This window comes from Etheostoma spectabile, chromosome 13 (genome assembly GCF_008692095.1).
Source record: "Etheostoma spectabile isolate EspeVRDwgs_2016 chromosome 13, UIUC_Espe_1.0, whole genome shotgun sequence".
NCBI lineage: Eukaryota > Metazoa > Chordata > Actinopteri > Perciformes > Percidae > Etheostoma > Etheostoma spectabile.
This window is the reverse complement of record NC_045745.1, coordinates 19473946-19494990: the sequence shown is the minus strand read 5'-3', so window position 1 is coordinate 19494990 and position 21045 is coordinate 19473946. Positions and strand designations below refer to the sequence as shown.

General features: G+C 38.8%; 1 protein-coding gene and 1 pseudogene across 2 annotated transcripts in view; both read left to right on the top strand.

The window, feature by feature from the left end:
• The first annotated feature begins 241 nt into the window (after positions 1-241).
• On the top strand, positions 242-1303 carry LOC116700870 (5-beta-cholestane-3-alpha,7-alpha-diol 12-alpha-hydroxylase-like; annotated as a pseudogene).
• A 1550-nt stretch (positions 1304-2853) lies between these two features.
• The window catches only part of grxcr2 (glutaredoxin and cysteine rich domain containing 2), a 27884-nt gene continuing 9692 nt past the window's right edge, over positions 2854-21045 (top strand). Inside the window, exons 1-3 of one of the 2 annotated variants that reach the window (XM_032532952.1) lie at positions 2854-2978; positions 19917-20069; positions 20417-20600. In XM_032532952.1, coding sequence (XP_032388843.1) covers positions 20013-20069; positions 20417-20600 — 241 coding nt within the window. In that variant the 5' untranslated portion in view covers positions 2854-2978; positions 19917-20012. Of the gene's footprint in view, positions 2979-19644; positions 20070-20416; positions 20601-21045 lie in introns of those variants that run through there. The other variant, XM_032532953.1, reaches the window with a different exon arrangement.

The window sequence follows — 21045 nt, the reverse complement described above, 5'->3', positions numbered from 1 at the left end:
CATCACAATTTCCTTGTATTGTTGTCTAATAACAATGCAAGATACAAGATTAGACATGTTTCTTATCGGGTTCTTATTGGGTATCGTTTGATTATTTTCTAAACCTAACAGAATAGTTTCTCATTATCTGAAATCAAAACTGATCCCACGAGCAAAGGGAAGAACAAAACAGTAGGCTGTTTATCATCCAGGATGTGGACTTTCACCACAAATCACAAGGTGGCTGCCAGAGGAATCAGTCATGACTTTGCTGCTACCAATCCTTCATGGTTTTCTTGCCTTTCTGATTGGGGGCCTGTTCCTTCTGGGGGTGTTTCGACAGCAGCGACCTAGAGAACCCCCTATGGATAAGGGGCTTATCCCCTGGCTGGGTCATGTCTTATAGTTTCACAAGGACACAATTAAGTTCCTGGAGATGATGAAGCAAAAGTACATTGATGTATTCACGATACAGCTGGGTGGCAATTACATCACATTTAGCATGGACCCTTTATCATTTGGGGCATTTTTAAAGGATGATCAAGAAAACTGGTCTTCAACATGATTGCCAGGAAGCTTTTGCACCAAGTCTTTGGTTACAAATCGTTAGGTAATGAGCACGAGATTATCATGAAGAGCTGCTACAAACACCTGAGAGGGCTGTGATGTGTAATTTGCAAATGTGATGTTGCAGAACATTAGCTCATCTGCAGTTCAAAAGACCTGGCTGGAAGAGAGTCTGTATAAGTGCAGCTACAATGTTATTTGTAGGGCTGGCTACTTATCCCTTTTTGGCAATGTGTTCACACACGCCTGAAGGAAGTGTCGAGAAAGACAAAGCTGAATCAGAAGCCTTATTTGCCAAGTTCTGTAAATTTGACAACTTACATCCCAATCTGTCTTCTGGAATCCTGATCCCAAAGAAAAAGATGGAGGCAGAGAGGCTAAAGGCATTCTTCTGGAACACTCTGTCAATGCAAAAGACAAAGAACAATAAAAATATCAGTCGCTGGGTGTGGGACATGCAGCAGACCAGACAGGAATTGGGTATAAAGGAGTCAATGATAGATAGGTACATGCTTGTTGTTCTTTGGGTTTTCCACGTCAACACAGGGCCTTCTGCATTCTGGCTGCTCCTCTTCCTCATAAAGCACCCTGAAGCCATGATAACTGTGAAAGAGGAGGTACAGTAGACGAGGTTCTGAAAGAATCTGGCCAGAAAATGCTACCTGGTGAAACAATACCCAACGTTGACGTTAGTCGAGTTGGCTTTGGAGTACATCCCATAAAAGACATCCAGTTTTGGTACAGATTCCGGTTCTGACCCACAATCACACAATCTGTCCTTTTTAGAGAAAACATTTTCTGATATTGACTGTCTAAGTAAATGTTTGACAATCAAGTTTCTTGGAAACATAATTCCACAATGAATATTATTTGTAATTATCAATCATTATCAACAACACTATGATGTGCAGGTTTTTTGATTTTGCAGTGAGTTAGCACTTTTACAGTCATGTATATTCACACTGATTTTACTATTCTTTCATTCAGTCCACTCACTGGACACGCCCCTGGTGATCAGATGGTTGAAGAACATTGAGTGGAAGTGGAACAGATATCCAAAACATACAGTACACACAGGTGTTTGTGTGATTTTAGAGAGGTTCATGAAGATGTCCCTTTACCAAATGAAGTGATGAAAATATGACAAAACACAGATGTTCTTTGCTGTGAACCTGCTCCACACATGTGCACAGACGGGCCAGTTACTTATTTGGTAACCTTAAAAATATGGTATTTTCTAAGATTTGGTTTGCAATAAATAGCCAATGAAGTAGAGGGGTACATGACTTAGTGAAGATATAACTCAGGCATTGGTAAGTATCAATGAGGTGGGATTTGAGGAGGTTGCTTATAATATAAACTGTTCATAGTATCAGACGGCCATTGTTCTTGAAAAAATAAGATCTTTGCATTGCACCATCTTTGCCTCTTTATAGTAAGTGATTTGCCAACTTGGGGAACACTGTCACTGTTGATGTTGAAGGCTAAAGGATCCGGCTCCTTTGGGACTGCTGCAGATGACCCACTGCTGATAGACCTTTGAACATTAATGATCGGACATCACTATGCTGTAACTAGCTTCAGTCCACTTTTGGATGAGAGAATTGTTGTCCTAAACTAGAATATGAACCATGTATGTGAAACTTTGACTTTGAAAAAGAATGTAGTACTGTATAGTATTTATGTATAATTTGCATAATTTAATTTGTATAATCTGTATAATTTTTTCAAAAGACAGCAATCACTAAGCAACACACGTATTGTATGGTGTTGGTGTCAGCAGAAATGGTCAAAGTGCTTGTGCAGTGCTGGTCAGACTAATACTGTAGTAGAAAAATCCTCACTTTATTGTTTTGGAAGTTTGCCCAAAACCTAATCTGTCTGTTTGTTTTTACTTCAGTAACTACATTTTCATAGTTATTTTTAAAACCTAATGTCAGTCCTTGCTGTGATCCCCTCTCCACAGTGGTGCTGTCAGATGTGTAATAATATTTAACCATTTCAAACATAATCTCCCGAAAATGTATTAAGTCAATACCACCCAAGTTGGATTTAAAAGACAGGCCTACCAGCCTTTAAGTGTGTCAGTTTTAGGTTATTTTCCCTTCAATCACCTCCATCTTCTCGTTATTGCCATTCTTCTTCCATCCAGCAGGTGCCCTCGGACTTTTCCACCTATCATGTTGACCTGGCTGACTACATCCAGCTACTTCCTACTCTCTCACCTGTTTCCACTTTCCCTCATCAGCTCTGCAGTACATACACCAGACCCTTTTGTATACTGCCTTGTTTTTGAGCAACATGTACCAGGAGGTTTCTGTACCTGTAGCTAAACCTAACTGGAATCTTTATCTAGCTGCACCTTTTTATATGCCCTGGGTCCCGTTTGTCTGTGGACTCTAACTTCTGTTTGGACTTTTCTACCCATGCCAGTAAGCTCACTTACCTCTATTTTTGTTGTTAAAACTAAATGCATCCCAACAAACACACATTTGGATGTGTAAATTGTTCTACATACAGTAAAAGTAAAAGCAGTCCGATACTTCTGTTTCAGTCTGGCCACAGCACCTCTTCTACGTTGCATACAATGTTCTCCCTGGTCAAGCAAAAAGGGAAGCTTCACCTACAGTAGCATCAAACAGCTATAACTGCACACATGCATCTTCCACAACTTGCAGAAGAAGTATACGTGGGATGGAGATTGCGGTCATAGATGTTACTGTGAATCTGCTTAGTATTAGTGTCTGCCCAGCCTCCCTAATTGTTCGAACAGAGGGCCCAACTCTCATCAGAGATTATAGCTCATCTTTGTCTTACTCCTCCTCTTTCTGATCCTCCTCCTTTTACTGTACTAACACTCCTCCTGCCTCCCTCTCTCTCTCTCTCTTGGCCACACTGAATAGCTCACCTGTGGCCCTTTTACTGCTAAAGCTTTGATTTTCTAATTTAACAATTGCGGAACATGGGTTTGATGAGTGGATTGTAGGAAATTTAAATTGTGTGAAGCGTTTTGAAAAAAGTGTGGTTTAGAACTGCAATCTTAGCGTAAAGCCGGGAATGTGCTTGTATTTTAGCAGATTTGGTTTAGGGGTATGGTACATGAGTTGTAGTACACACATTTCCAGTGTTATTTTTAAAATCAACAAAAAAACGATGTGACCCTCATATAATGATGACATTGTTCTAACATCTAATAGCACACAACTTCAAACAGTATTTCTGTGGAATGCTTATTTTGAATTCGAAATTTGTCAGAACAAGAACAATGCATCTGGTTTTCTGCCAGACAAGTCAGAAGTTATGTTACAACCTTCTCCTATTCCTAAAATGGGTTATGTACTTTGTCTACAGTAGTTTTCTGTCAAAACTGTAGAGGAATGTATTAAGTGAAGTGCTTTCTGGTCATGGTACTACTGTAACCGCAGAGTGCCATTTATTGTAGAGCAATTGAAACAAGCATTCACTTTAAATTATACTGAAAATCAAGTAAGACTTCTGCCTCTTTTTTTTTTGTCTATTTACAACATGAAGCAAATGTCTGGCACAGTCCATGTGTCCTGCCAGTCTACTGTTGTGCTAAATATTGTTGGCCTGTAATTGACAGGAACAATATACTCTGATTAAGCCATTGCAAATAAAATAATAATGGTAAAGGTGATATTTGACAGCTGCAATAATCAGAATATTGCCTCAGTCTGATTAGAGGGCATGTCCACGTAGTTTCAGAGACAAAAATCTCAATTGGAAAAGGTAACTGTCAAACTCTGTAAGTTATTATAATTTGTTTTATGAAAACCAATCGGATTTAAACGTTTTAAAGACCTCAGGACAAATATTTCTCTCTTGGTCCATCCTCCATCTTTTTTTGCCTCAGTTTCTAACCATCCTTACCTTGATTTCTCCCCCACTCTGCCACTTCTCCTCCCTTGCTACGTGTTCTGTCACTATGACTTTGAGTCATACTTGATCTGTGCTCGGTAATTATGCAGACAACCATGTGTAATTAAAGCTGTTTGTGTTGGAGAGGGGTTGGTGCAATACTCAGCCTGGGCCCAGGAAGCCCCAGCTTTATAAGGGAATCAAACAGGAGGAGATTAGAATTGCAGGTCAAAGTGGGGAAGGAGGTGTGGAGAGGAAAAGAAATGAGAGACAGCGTCATCCGGCATGGTGTTAAATGAGTGTGTTCAGCTCTGCTCTGTCAAAATGTATCAGTTGACTGGAAAGATGATACATAGTAGCTTTTGCTACGGTGTGTACAATGTATTTAAAGCTACTAGTACAGTGCCTGTTGAAAATGTGCCTGCTTGGATTGGGTCAATGTGTAGCTTTCTCCAGAACCATTGTACCCCGAAATTACTTACAGAAGGACTCCAACCACTTAATATGAAACTTTGCTAAATAGCCCACTACTGACTTACAGTGTACTTCTCTTTAATCACAAAATATTACAATTAGAATGTGGAATAATCTATGTGTGTGTGTGTGTGTGTGTGTGTGTGTTAGTCTGTGTGTTAGTCTTAAGAAGGGTACTTTCAAAACGTATTCCATTACAGAATGCATGCCCAAAAATGTAATGTGTTAAGTTATTCAATCTGAGTAACGTATTCTGTACTGCACAGTTATATTTTGTTCTCCCTGATCTTTCTTTAATGTGAAATGCTGTTAGAATTTCCAAGATAGAAATGCTTTTCTGCCCTGGATCTGTTGTACCAGTTCCAGCTCCATCTCTCTCCCTCTAATGACGCAAAAAGTATGGATATATGTATGTATATGCATGTATGGATACATACATACATACACTAGTAAATATATATATAAAATATATATGAAATATATATATATATATATGTGTATGTATGTATGTATGTATGTATGTAAGTAGAAGAGTTATACATCTCTTCAGAAGAGGTAATTATCTTCACTAGAGTTTCTGCGTGGGAAAGTCACGGGGCGACAATCTTCTGAACGTAGCCATACTAAGAAATCAAGAGTTGTGTGGAGCTAATAGTCTAATTAGCTTTGTAGCAACTCATTTGACAATGGCTTAAATGTAACAGATTTTCATTAGTTTTAAAAAGTTACGCACTAAAGCTTTAAGAAAGGAGCAGGTGAAAGTTCCAACTTACAGTTGTAGCCCAGGGCTAAAAAAAAAAATGTATAAATTCTCAAAGGTAATATCAAGCTTGTCATTATTGGTTTGTAGAAGCCAGTGTTTGTTTATGTTGTTTTCATAATACTATTTTTCACGTTGTAAATTCAAGTCTGATGTTTTCTGCCAAAATTGCAAACTGTTTTGGCATTTCTCACTCCTCTGTCTTGTATTTTTCCATTTCCTGCCAATGAGCCTTGAGAAAAGCATCAATATCTTACTCTGCTGATACAAACGCAGGTCCACTCTCTTCTGCAGAGTTTATAGTTTATTATATTGTTTATTATTCTGTTTTTGAAGCATGTCATACCTTACTACATTTATGTTAACATGGTTAAAAAGTAAGTAGTGAGTAAATAGCGAATATATATATATATATATATATATATATATATATATATATATATATATATATATAGTATTTATAATAAATAAATAGTGGCAAGTAATAGTTGTTTCAATGTTGTTTGAAATGACATTGTTTAATTTTTATATTGCCCTGTATGCTTTCAGCATATATTAGCTTTGTAATTGTTCTTGCACAGATTTATTTTTAGCACACTGAAACCTGCTTCTTTTTAGCTGTTGGTTCCATTGTTGCAGGTATTTCTGAATTATTTTATTCAGATGTTCTTTTGTGCGTGTGTGGTGGCATCTTTTTTTTTTTGGATTATGTACAGGATTCAGGAGGAGATTGACAGGCTAAATTCTACAGAATGTGCAAGCAGACAACAGAGCCAAGCAAGAGATGGTAAGCTGCTTTTTGTTTTGCACGAAAAAAGAATTAGCGACAAGAACAGGGAAAAGGACACACACACACACACACACACACACACACACACCAAAAGACATGGTTGGACTGGGAGAATAAAAAATAGAGCACACTGCTTGCCTCACTGCTTTGTTGCTCTTCTAACCACTCAAGCATGGTGGTTCAGAGGCTTACCAGCTCCAGCAGTCTCTCTCTCTCTCTCTCTCTCTCTGTGTTCCTTCTTAATCACTGTGTCACAGATTGAGAAATGTCAAATATGGTACATATGTTACAGGGGGTGCGGGTTCAGGTTTTTCTTAAAATCAAGAAAAATAGAAAGGGCCGACAACACCACCTAAAAAGTCTGTTAACCTTGCAGCAGTTGGCCTGCATCAGTTGTTAATGTGTCCTCTGGAGGAAGATGGTCTGATTATCATGAATTCACAGATCAAAACAATCCAAAATAAGAGCATGCAAAAAAACAACGTCCACAGCAATACAACAGGCAAATCATGTGTATAAGTAAACAATTATGAGCATGGCAAAACACCCAGTTAAAAATATGCAGACACATAATATTTAAAATACCCTTTTCATTTGACCTGCTCACACATACAGTTTTCATTAATTAACATAACATGTATTATATCCATCATGGTATTGCATCATGCACTTTGTGTGTGCATGTATTTTAGTATTGTTCTGTATTTTGGATTGAGGATTAAAAAAGTAAAAAGTATTAAAGATTTCCCAAAGAGGTTGAGACTGGCACAACTGGCAGTGATAAGATTCAGCTGCCTCTGCTGTAATACATATGAGGTGATGGCTGTCATTTTGTCATTTCCCTGGCATAATCCCACTTGCTTGTGTTATTATGAATTCACAGTGGCAGCTCTCAGAAGGTCATTGGTGGATATGTTTGGATATAATAACCAATGAGATGTAAACATCTGATGGAAAGAAACATATTCAGACTATATTTCCTTCTCCTGCAGTTGAATTGTAATAAATGTAGCAAAGAAAACTACATTATCAAATACAAGAAATGTATCCCCCACGTTTTCTTTCAAATAAAAATAATGAAATGGAATAGAGTGATAAAATGACCTGAAGCGGGTCCTGCAGAGAGAGCACGATCAGTTCTCCCTACGATGAATAATAAAGATCTATGACAGGTAGAAGTGCTGTGTTAGACTTAGTACACTAAGCGGAGAGCCCTCGCCACAGGCTGCCATCTACAATTGTTAGACCAATTATAACGCTGGATAGGAAAGGGGAAAAGAAAGATTAGGAAATACAACAAGAGTAAAAAACAAACACAAAACCTCTGGGAAACCATTTGCAAACTTTGCAGACTTATTGTCGCAGGTAATCTATGGCAATAGAGTGTAGTATCTGAAAAATGTGTCAAGAGATCATTTTTTAAGTTAATGAATTTCAGACATTCATTGTGTAACACTTCCTCTGACATGGATCTCTTCCTCTTGAGCCAGTTGCTTTTCTTGTCTTTTGTGCCAAATGTCTTCTTTAGGTTTCCCTCATGTTCTATTCTTGCTGTGCGCCGTTAGAGAGAGAGTAATAATAATAATAATTAATGATGTATACTGTATTAATCCTAAAAGGGGAAATTACAATGTTTATTGTCTTGGCTTTGGTTGAACTTTAAAATGCATTTCCCCCTCCATCACTCCCCATTATAATCACATTAGGAAGGGATCTCCACATGGTCATTATAGAAAGGAATAATGATTGTGCTGCGCAAAAGGTATTTTACTGTACATGTAGGTATGTGAGTATTGTTTTAGGACAGACTTGAAAAACTTTGAACTTAAAAGGACGGTCCTTAAAATCAACTGTGTGCAACTATTTGATATTAATGAATGTCCGTCACATTCAAGCCATTGCCAAATGAGTTGATTTAAAGTTAATAAACCTATCAGCGCCACAAATCTCTCAGTAATTCTCAATATGTATACACCAGATTAGGTGTACCCTGGTGACATTCACACGCAGCAGCTGTGATGCCCTTTAAGTCGGCGCTGAGAAAGGGAAAGAGCAGCATTCAGCTTTGGAGACAAAGAAGACAAAAGTTACAAGATAATTACCTATTCTGAAAAGTCCATCATGTTTTGAATGATAAACACTGCTAGCAACTGTGTGGAGGAGGGGTGGGGGTGGTACGCAATCACGAAAGCTTGCGTCATGTGTTGTTGTCGTTGCTTGGACTTCCTCATGATGGCGACAGAAACCATCCTATAGCTCTGAGTTTCAGAAATGAAACCCGATTTTGTTGGGAGTTACTAAGAATTTTTGAAGGACTTTACAGAAAAATGTAATACTGGATTTATGGATATTTGTGAAATCTCTTTTTAACAGAACTGACTTAGATCAAAGTTCAAATATTAAGATCCTGTCATGTTTATTAAACAACTTAAATCAAATAACGCTTAAGTAGCTTAGTGAAAACACAAAGAATAAAGGCTCTTTGAAAGCCACTTCAACACATGGCTGTGGGTTTTCTCACCAGCTGTCATGGAAAAAAGTATCTATAGTAAGCAACAGACAAAATATTTTTTCATTTACCATTCTATCAAAATGTGTACATATGCGGATATCTCTTCTGGTATTTCAATCTATGCATTTGGAGGTGCTGGACATCCCGTCTAATCCTGGGCTATCTATGAGCTGCCGTTGTGTTTTTATTGGATTAAGAATTGGCTGTTTACTTTATTTTAGAGTAAACTCCCTCTTCCCGAGTGACATCTGCCTCTGCTGTTTCTCTCTTTGCAAAGCAGCCAGACCCTCTTGAAATGAGGGCCTCCTCTAAAAGCCAAGAAAAACCATTAGATGGAGAGCACTTGGATGTCTCAATTTCCTCTGCTCCTTTAGTTATTTTTGGAAACAAACAGCAAAACTCTGGTATTCAGCAAAGCACAAAACAAACAAGAACACACTGATATTCAATTTAAAAAAAAGAACAAAAAAAAGAAGCTTTACCTCCCCAAATTTGAGCTTGCCCAGTTGTTTCCTTCCATCCTGAAACATGTTAAGACTTGTGTGCAGCTCAATTAGCTCAGGTTGCTGTATGGATCGATATAGTTAGTTAGCGCATAGGTATTAGCCAAAACATGATCAGCCTGCTCCGATTTTCCCCAAATCTGCTATTGTATTCCTCCTTTTATACAGCTAATCTGAGTTATTCTCATTCAATGGCTAGCCTTTTCAGCTAAGTAATCTGATTGGACAGAGAAACATTTTGGGCATGCCTTTATTACAAGCTTGTGTTTGTACTGTACCACCGGTACATGTTGTCAACCTGTACAATTGATATCAAATATTACAGTCTTAGTTAGAGAATAAACTGCCGAGATCAATTTTGAACATACCTGTTGTGCGTTGTTTTGTGCTCCCTGAGTTGGAATGCGTCCTCTGGTCCATTTCATGTTTTAAACTATAAAAAACAGTATATTAATAATACTTTAGAACAATGAGTCTTGCAAGGGATCTCCTGTGCACTCATCATTTTAATCAAATAATATTTCAAATATTTAAATATATTTTTGGTTTTGACTAAATCTACTGCCTGATTAAATTTGAACTATCGAAGTAGTTTAAGGGGTATGTCAATTCAGAGATACTTCACTGCACATTTGCATTGCTTCCAAAAGATTTTGAATTGGCCTACAGAAATAGTGTGACATTTTAATACCCAGGTTCAACAATGATGGCTTATGAATTTGTCTCTGATATCCTTGTATTATGCTAATACGACAGGTTTGCCTGTCTCAGGTTTGCCTAATATGTTTTGACATGACAAGAGCGAGGTTTGGAATAGGAAGATAAAAATAGATCTATTTGTATAGAACAACTCAATTTTTTTCTAACCCTCAGCCTGTAAATTTAGAATTTCATTCCACCAACGGATGGATGGAGTTGGGTTAGTTGTCATGGAGATGGTTCAGTCTTCCACACGTGACCTAAATAATTCAAATTCATGCAGTGTCTTGACCAGGACAAACCGTTTCACTAATGTAATGTTCCCCACAGCTGTCACATGGGATGTCATACCCATCTGCAGCTTTCCTTTCTGGGGAGTCCTGTATGTTGCCTGTAGGGTGTAGCAGCAGAGATCTTGTTCCTGATTCCTGACTTTAGGACTCAGGCTGGACATTCTGACAGCCCAGCCGTGTAATGTATACCCACTGGCATGCTTTAGATGGGGTTGGAGTGGGTTTCTCGTTAACAGTTCTATGTACCCAGTGGTGCTGAGTGCACCTTTTTCTCTCTGTCTTCCTCTTCATGAGTAAGAGCTGCTCTGTGTGTGGGGGGTCCTCACCCTTGAGCTTTCATGTTGTAATTTGGTGGTGAGTTACAACAAGGATCAGGTCTAATGGGTTTTCTCAATCTTTATCCTCCTGCCAGCCTTCATATGAACCCTGGCGTCTAATTTCTTTCTTCCTTTCCACTTGATGTTATTGTTGGGTGAAGCTGTTCCTACTGGAGCAGTGCAGTTTGGTGGCCCGGTTATCCACATATCAGTTCCTGGTGTCAGGTGGGGTGGGAGCCATTGTGAGAGCAATCTGTTGTCCCACACACAAATTAGCTGCAATGACCCCACCATTCCTTTAGTTTGCTTTTAAAAGATACCCAAACGAGCCTTTTAGTTTTTTTCAACCATGCTAGTGGCATGTAGGCGCTTTGCACACCTCTGACGCACTGGGCAGGACTGTGATCTTCGTTGCACAGCACAGTTCATGAAATGGGTACCCATAGTCTCATTTCAATCTTTATCTTAACTTCTGTTCTTAAAGCTACAGTGCATAGTTTGTCTCCCCCATGAGGAATTCTAAGTAATGATGGTGGTCGTGCATCCGCAGGATACAAGCCTTCCGTGATCGCACACCACCCCCACCCATCTTCCACGCAGTTGCTTGTAGGCAAAGAGGACATGGAGGATTTAAAAAAAAACTAAACATGATGGACTCAGAAGAGGTGATTATCTGCACTTGATTTTCTGCGTGTTTTTCTAAACATTTTCTAAACATACTGAGAAATACAGGGAGAGTTTGTGAAGCTGAAAGTCTTAACTAGCTTTGTATCACCTCATTTGGCAATGGCTTGAATGTAACCGACGTTCATTATCATGAACAAATTACGCACTAAAGCTTTGACTTGAAAAGTAGAATTGTGTTTGTTAGCACCACTTCTTGGCCAACACGAATTTGTGTTTTAGATAATGTAACTCCAGTCACTTCACAAGACATGTAAAGGTATCCAAATGGGCCTTGCAACAAAATCACACTTCTAAAGCATAGTATCCTGCCATTTCCCTGCCCTGAGTCAGGCATCATTTTTTGAGAGGGATGTTTTTTCTGAAGGTGAAATTTGAGTAGGAGGGGAGACGTCATAGGTGGAAGCCTGTGTTGCATCCCATCCGCAAGTTGCTGCATGTGCTCAAGGTTTTATGAGAACTGAACACCCACCTTCATACAGCAAATTAAAATAAGAGAGAAAATCAATCCCAGTGAAATATTAAATATTAACTTGTCTGTGACTTACAACATCTATCATTTGATAGACATTGTAATTAAGATAATGAAGTTTAAATGCATTAGTAGTTCTATTTAAAACATCGCCGCGTTGGTGGAACAGATTTTTTTTTTAATGACAGTCTAATCTAATGTGTTAAAGGTTTCTGCTTCATCATCATTTAAATCCCTTTGTAAACTTGGGCAACTTATGCTGTGTCAGCATTTAAAAAACAACCTGATTACTACTTAATTGAGCTGCATCTTTTTTTATGGTGAGGTGATGTTTTACCTAATTTACTGAACAGGTACTAATGTAACATGTACAAGTCAAACCAATTCAAATCTCAATCATAATTTTGTGGTGAAAGAAATGTAGTGTTTAGTGTCAAAAATGTTTAGGAAGTTGGACAATTTTAAGCTTGACATGTTGGATCCTTTTAGTAGCCTAATCAATCACTTGTGGTTGTATTATTGCAGATTATTTTGAAATAAACATCTGTTTTTAAATTTCAAGTGACAAAACCCTCTAGCGACGGAAGAAATTACGAGTACACAAGAGGAAGTAGATGAGCTTCTGGAGTCACTCAGTCTGCGGGTGCATCCAAAATCTCATACTCTGCGCCACATACTCAATATGTATAGTATCATTCAACGTACCTTTGTGTGAATAAATAGAGTGTATCGTTTCGGACACACTAAGCTGCAATTTTACACGTCACTTACTCCTTGCCGTTAAAGATGTAACCATGGTAACCCTTCTTGACCTCCGCTTCAGCAGCCACGCCTGATAAAGCTTAAATCAAGTAAAGAGGAAATAACTAGACCAACAGTCGTTTAAATACGTAAACATGTATATTAGAGGGTTATTGACGTTACAGAGCTCTTCAGTTTCTGTCCGTCTGAACGTTGTCACTACTACTGTATGTATTGTGGGATATTTATGCCGACGTTTTGTCCAGTATTGCATACTGTAATATTTTAGCGGGAAACTGTATGCAATTTGCGTACTATTGGTTTCATACTCCTAAGGTTTTGGACCTAAAACATCTCATACTATTTTGCCTACTAAATAACATGTTAGTATGGGAATTTGGACGCAGCCTGCGTATGGAAGGACGGCTGAACAAAACATACATTCACATGAGAGACTGCTGTTTTTCGTTTTGAACTGACAGTCTACCATGTTTTTAATCCACAACTAGGATCATTCGCTAACCTTAGTGTTTATAATTGTAACCATTATTGCAACAGAGGTCTTTTAACCTTAACTGTAGATCACAAAACAGATGTATTTTTCAACGGTTATTTGTAATGATTTTGCACGGACACATGATATTTTCCTGCTATATTTTTTTATATATTATTCTAGAGGAGATGGACAAACTCCTATTAACACTTTTTTAATAACATTTTTTTTTAAGATTTAAGTAGCGCGTGTTATATTGTCATCTATCTAAAGCTTTTAAACTTGGGCCCTGTCTATGAAGATCATATGGATAATTATACTTCATTCATTGAATAGTTGTAACAGAGGTAATAAAAGTATAGTTAGAAAGACATTTGTGAATTAGATGAACCACAGCCTTAATATATTGTCTGAGCTGCTGATCGTTTCTCTTATTTTGTCTGTAACCTTTGGAGAAGATGTGACATCAGTGCCTTCAGATATGGTTTATGACAAATATGGTCTTTCCCATTCATCTGTAGCTTAAACACTGCCCTCCTATCTCTCCTTGGTTCCCTTTCATAGTCCCATCTCTCTCTCTCTCTCCACCTTAGTTCACCCTTCTCTTTCTTTCATATTTATCCTCCTTCCTGCCTGTCAGCTACCTAAGAATCAAAAAGTACAATCTAAGTTTGGTGCCAAAATGGGCAGAGAAGATAGAGATGGTGTTGAATAATAGTGGTTTCTATTTTAATTGGCAAAACACTGGTGATTATTACATCCTCACCAAAGTCTGCTGACCTGAGGGGACAGTTCATCGTTAGAAATTCCTTGTATGACACATCTTTCCCCAAACATCTGGGTCTCATGTGCTTACAGGATAATGACCGCTATGGAGAAATTTAAACCAGTGTTTCTGACTGATCTCTTTTCTGTTCTCTCTTTGAAAAGGTGCTGCTGATGTGGTAGTAGGTAAATACAATTCCCCTTGGGAGGATAGTGTAGACTACAGCTAGCGGTTACTTTAGCAACAAGTAGTGTTAGCCTAAAGCTAACGTTATCTGTCCAAGTATTAAATCATCAATCTTTCATGACATCTTAATGACAAGTCTAAATTGTTTCCCTTTACTTGAGGTCAAGGAAAAATTTCATGATACAATTATAATGGTCTCATGACAGCCAATGTAAAAAACAACCACTTGATAACAGTTTAATGTAATATTAAACTTCTCTGAGCGCACGGTTCCTCAACCGGTACCTGTTTGTCCACAACGTGTTTTCTGTCATGAATTTGCAAGCATTAAATCGTCACCAACCGGTCATGCAGCACATCATTAGAAAGCTTAAAGTCTCATAATTCCATCGAGCCCCACACACAAACATAAGGTGACTCACAACGGTTTAATCATGTTCTGAGTAAAGAAAGACCGAAAGATTCGAGTATAAAATGAGCGTGCATCCCTACCTGTCCCTCGTCGTTCTTAATCACAGCGGTGAAAGATCGCCGAAAACGGTGGTATTCCTACTTCGTAAACACTCCAAGCTATTAGAATATCCAAGCCTTGTAATCCATAATTATCTGGTCCCCTCACAATCTGGTAGTTTCTGGCCAAGTTTCGACGTAGAGAAATCTATAGAGCTCATCATTTCTCGGTTTTGATTGTGTGTATCTTTTCCCCTGTGCGTCCCTGTGTGTCCCTCCGCACACGGTCGGAATCTGTGGCTTCTGCCCTTTCCACTGATACTTACCCGCCAATAGCATTAGTCTATCTCAAAATACCTTCAACCACCAATCAAATCCCCAGTCCCCATTGGGCCACGTGGGAAAAACTGACAGCAGATCCGACCAGTTAGAGAAAGAGGTCATAAAACTGGCATCCCTGTGTAGCCAATCAGAAGACGAGTCGATTGATATCAAACATGGCCAACAAAAACTTTCCCTGAGAGGGTCTCCAGCCCATTCAAACCAAAAATATTGCCTTTTTATGGCATTTCACCATTTCATCAAATTATGATTACTTATTCCTATAAATCTATGTATGTACTTCTTTTAGGTATATGTGTGAGTGATGTAGATGTGTTTTTGTATTTCAGAAGTTTTGTATTTAGCACTTTTTTGGCTTTTTTAGAAATTAGAAATGAGACAAACGCACAGACATATCTGTAGAAAAACATTCATATAAAATCCATTTTATAAGTAATTTTCTTCTGGATTTTTTCTGTTCTAAGTTGAGACATGTGGCTAGGGTACTATTTTAGTATATAGCAGTTGTAATATGCTTACAGTAGTGCTTTTTATTAATTTTTCAGATGATTTACTTGGACGGAAATAGAAATTCTGTGTTCTAACCTCTGTAGCTCTGTGTCAGTAAGGCCTAGTGTCACAATGCCACTAGAAACAACAAATTGAGAGTGTTAGCTTCACAATGAACTCAGGGTCATCCCAGAGGGCCAAAGCATGTGGAAACTGCAGCATGTTTTAGGGGGTAAAAATTTAGGCGAGAAAATCATATATTTTCAGGTGTATCATAAGAAGTAACACATAAAGCTAAATAATTTCATATAATTTGATAATAAGGCCTTTCATGACACATTTATGACAGGTTATATTGTCTTGCTTAATATCAGGTTGTGATGACACAGATTATTGTTTTTGTTAATGTCAAGTTATCATAACACAAACATCTCAAACATTGTTGACCTTGCATTGAAAGTTTCATAATTAATAAATGACAACAGCCATGAATATTCAAAAAGACACCGTCATATATATGACAGGTGTCATAGTTATGACGATGGCATGTCAGTCTTATGCATACCTCTTCAAATAAAATGTTACCAAACGATTTAGAGAGGAGAAGCCTGCAGTCATCATGCCCCTACCTGGCTCGTGGATACAGCATAAGAAAGGTCTTATTTACTCATCCACAACAGTTAACATGCAGAGTTTGATTCAGGCCACCTGGGGAATATATTTCTATTTAGGTTTGAATGTGCAGCTCAATGAGGCTTGTCTTTGAACACTTGGTTCTAAATGCATTGTCAACCAGCATGGTGAAAACCAAAACTATTATTGGTCAGTTTAGATCTGTACCATCAGAGCGCTGAAAATGTATTAGAAGATCTATGGCGAGCATAGAGCATGTAGCCAACTGTACCAGAGCAATGGAGTTCATTTTGTGTATTGTATTTACGGAGGATAATGGGGATGATGAACTGTTAATGTGGGGAGACAGATTTACAGTGGCAATCATTTAAACCAAAACCAGCCAGAATCCTGACACATTAAACGATTCCTTCACTCTGATGCACCCAAAACAATTTCTCGCTTCAGTGACCATACTTGCTTGTTCTGCAATCTGATTAAGCTGACTCTCGGTCAGGGAAGAGACAAGAGGGGGTCTCTGTCTTATTGCAGTACTCTCTCTCTCTCTTTTTTCCTCTCTCTTTTTTTTTCAACCATCCGTTCACTCTCAGCTTAATAACAGTCATCTGTAAGGATAATTGTAAGACTGAGCTTGACATGCATGGGGCTAATGGCATTCATTTATTAGATTAGTGTTTCTTCTACAAAATGGCCCCTTCAAGATGCAGAAAAAGTTGCAACTGCCATCGGCAGTTTCAAAATACAGTATAGATAAAAACACTTTACATACCTCTTTACAGTAGGGCTCGAAAGTTTGGGCACCCCAGGTAAACATTTGTATTAATGTGCATAAAGAAGCCAAGAAAAAATGGAAAAAATCTCCAAAAAGCATCAAAGGACAGATTAGAAATTCGTACAACATGTCACAAAAATTTAGATTTTATTTCCATCATTTACGCTTTCAAAATAACAGAAAACAAGAAAAATTGCGTCTGCAAAAGTTTGGGCACCCTGCAGAGTTAATACTTTGTACAGCCCTCTTTGGCAAGTATCACAGCTTGGAAACGCTTCTTGTAGCCAGCCAAGAGTCTTTCAATTCTTGTTTGAGGTATCTTTGCCCATTCTTCTTTCCAAAAGTCTTCCAGTTCTTTGAGATTTCCGGGCTGTCTGTCACACACTGCTCTTTTAAGCTCTATCCATAGATTTTCAATTATTTTCAATTAGGTCAGGAGATTGTGAAGGCCATGGCAAAAGCTTCAGTTTATGCCTCTTGATGTAATCCACTGTATTTTTCCTTCTCCTCATGAAATGTTCCTTGTGCCACTGGCTGCAATACAACCCCAAAGCATGATTTATCCCCCCCCCCCATACTTAAGAGACAGAAGGTTCTTTTCATTAAATTCTGTGCCCTTTCTTCTCCAAACGTACCTTTGCTCATTCCGGCCAAAAAATTCTATTTTAACCTCGGTCCACAGAACTTGTTTCCACAATGCATCAGGCTTGTCTATATGTTCATTTGCAAACTTCAAAAGCTGATTTTTGCGGTGAGGACGTAGAAGAGATTTGCTTCTAATGACTGTATCTCTTTATAGTGGAATGGTGTACCACAACTCCAGTGTCTGCCAGGTCTTTCTGGATGAATCGTGCAGTCAAACGTGGGTTTTGACTTACATTTCTCACACTCCTGCGAGCTGTTTTGTCACACACACAACACACACACACCACACACACACACACACACACACACACACACACACACACACACACACACACACACACACAGGGAAGCGCAGCAGCACCCAAGCAAAAGATTACAAATAAAAATATCACAGTGCAAATCCACCATTATTACAGCAATGTGCCAAGGCACAAACGTGCCTGGCTTTTAAAGGTAATGAGAGATGACACTTGAGAGATGATTGGTTTATTGCGTGTTACGCCCAAAACACACCTATGAATTATTGAAGACACTAAGTACAACCCTTTTGAACCATGCGCCTGGCACACAGACCCTTTTTTATGCCATCAAACTGGCAAAAGTGAATATAGACACGCCCTAAACACACCTGCGTCATGCGCTTCACGCCGAGCGCTTAGATCATTAAAATAGGGCCCCACAAGTCACAAGTCTTTGAACACGAGTCCAAGTTAAGTCTCAAGTGTCTGGTGCTCAGAACACTGCAAAGCTATATATAAGGAATTCAAAGCATGTAATGTGTTATTATGACTCATTTATCTGTTATCATACAGTGTCAGCTTGGATTTGTTGTTTGGTATGTAATCAGTGTCAACAGACTATATCAATGTGAGAAAAACACCAGGAATGTTCACTTTCAAGGTAATAACAATGTTTTGCCTTGTTATCTGAACATACAGTACAGACCAAATATTGAGGTAGACAACTCAGGTTATCAGGAACATATTGTTAAAATGAATGACTTACCTATTTTTCACTTACAGAACACAACCATGTAATGTGCTCTGCGTCCACAACTAATGACAGCCTAGAAACTATCGTATGTCATCACATCCCCCAGACTCTTAAACCCAGTATTGCGTTAACTAAATAAAACTGTAACGTTACATGAGCAACAATAAACCTGTAGCCACTTTGCAGCTGGCATTAATAATTAACGTGATGGCATACAGCAGGACGTAAATGATTACGTAACATTAAATCCCACCAAAAAGTCTGACAAACAAACAAACAAATGCTCATTCACCTTTTCATGACAACTAGCAAACAACAGTCGGAGTCCTTCCTACGTCGTAGCTTACGGTAAACAAGAAGTAAGCTAACGTTAGATGGCCAATTCTGGGCTAAACCTGTTTGCTAACTTATCAGGCTGCGTTTTCAGGTGCCTGATAAAATGAGATGGGGTTGTGCCAGAATCCTTTATCTTGATACCACATATTTAGCATTCAGCCATTCTTTGGGCCTCGCTGTCTGGAATTTTTAAAGCCAAAGCTTCTGACAAATGGCACTGCCGGGGAGGTCGACATGTTTGTTTGTTCTCTCTCACGTGTGGCAGCATGCAGCAGATAGATACGTTATCTGTTACAAGTTACGTAGGTAGTAACATAGTGATTTAGTTAAAACCCTAATTATATGACTCATCATTTCAAGTCCTTAAACTGTAGGATTACTGTGGGGGGCTTACTTCAATTGAAATCATTTTCTGTCAATTATTTTAAATATGTAAAATTTGAAATGGCTATTTTTGAAAACCTCATTTTTATGTTTTACCTGAGATCTAGACTGTAAAAGAGACTTCTGTAGACTATACTTGCAAAGAGACTGACTCAAAACTGACTGAGTCATGAAATATGACTATAAATCATGGAAGTTTTAGTACTCAACTGTGAACCTCCAGTACAGAAACAGACATATATACAAAGCAAAGAAGCACACTAAAAGCAAGGTGTCATGACAATGTGATACAACTCTATACAACTCTATGACAGCAACTGAAATCAGATGTCATGGTTATTTTTAAACACTGATGGGCTCGGCTCCAGTCCAATGACAGGCAGTCCGAAAACTATCTAACAACTCCCACACACACTCAGCCTCACTCTTTCTTCCCCTTAAACACACAAACAATGCTCCACACAGGCTTCAACTACCTTCTATTCTGGTCATCATAATTATTTGATGACGCAGCTTCTGGTTTCGCAACCACCCTTTTGTACACAGGATCTAGCTTTAAATAATTTAGCACGGGGAGCTAAAAAGGTGGTACATTCAAACTCAGGAGGCAGGACACACGGAGAGAGCTTCATCTCATCTAGTCATCCACCCCCTCCTTACACGCAGCTCCTCAGTCAGGCTCTTTTACCCTGTGCTTCAATCAAGCTGTATATCAATCCATTCTTTCATCCATACATACATTCTTTTATCTCACCAGGCACCACAGTGTCTAGCTGATGTCAACTCACCTCAGGTAAGGAGCTTTCTTGGATGGGGTGTCAGTCTCTCGGCACCACCTTGTTAATCAGCCACCATGGAGGAATTCCAGAGAAAACTGAATCAACACTACGAAGGCACCAAGCCCAGAAAGGTGAGTTATTTACACAACCACTTTCTTACAAATTCATGGCTTTTTGAAGTAAGTGTTGAGCAATATATGTATTGAGGTCATTAGCATTTTATGCAGTTGATTTAATACCAGCTGCATGCTTTAGCACATAACTAGCTGAAGCTGGTTTGCTTGAAGACAGTTCTCAGGTTCTACTTGCATCTGATGTCAAGAAGCAGGACGTTAGCTTGTGTGTATGATATGCCGCAAATGTTTGTGTGCAGCCCTCTTGTCTTATCAAACAGCATTTTTTCCACCCATGAATCTTCTTTTCCTAACAAGCTATGCAAATGGAGTAAAAACATGTAATCTTCAACTCCAAACCACAGGTGAGGTTCAAGCTAGCATCGTCCTACAGTGGGCGGGTACTGAAGCACGTGTATGAGGACGGTCAGGAGCTGGAGAGTCCAGAGGAGAAATACCCTCACAGCTTTGTTCACCGCAAGATCCCTCCCAGCCACCTGGAGGTGGAGCAGCTCTGTGGGTTTGAGGATGCTCATGGGGACCAACAGAGTGGGTTTTTATGATTGTGTAACACACTACCACTGTTCATTACATTATATGCACTGGTTTGTTTGTGTGGGCTGTAAACTAGTAATCATGGAGGCCAACAAGATTGTCATGTTACATTTGTATATGGTACTCCAGCCTTTGTGTTGGAGTGGTTTCCTTGAAATTGTTTTGGCATGTTTTTGCTTCCTTAGTAATATAATGGCTGTGCATGATTGAGCCTCTGTTGTACAGTGTGTTTGTACTTGTGTGTGCACAGTAGAACTGCCAGTGTGCTTACAAACATCTAACACTAAGACATGCAGCAATTTTTTGTGATGATGATGATGATTGATGATGATGGGGAACATCTCAAGGCTACACAATTACAGGACCAATAGCCCATATGTGCCCAGATTATATTGTGATTGGTGTGGCCTGTTCTCCACAGTATATATATATATATATA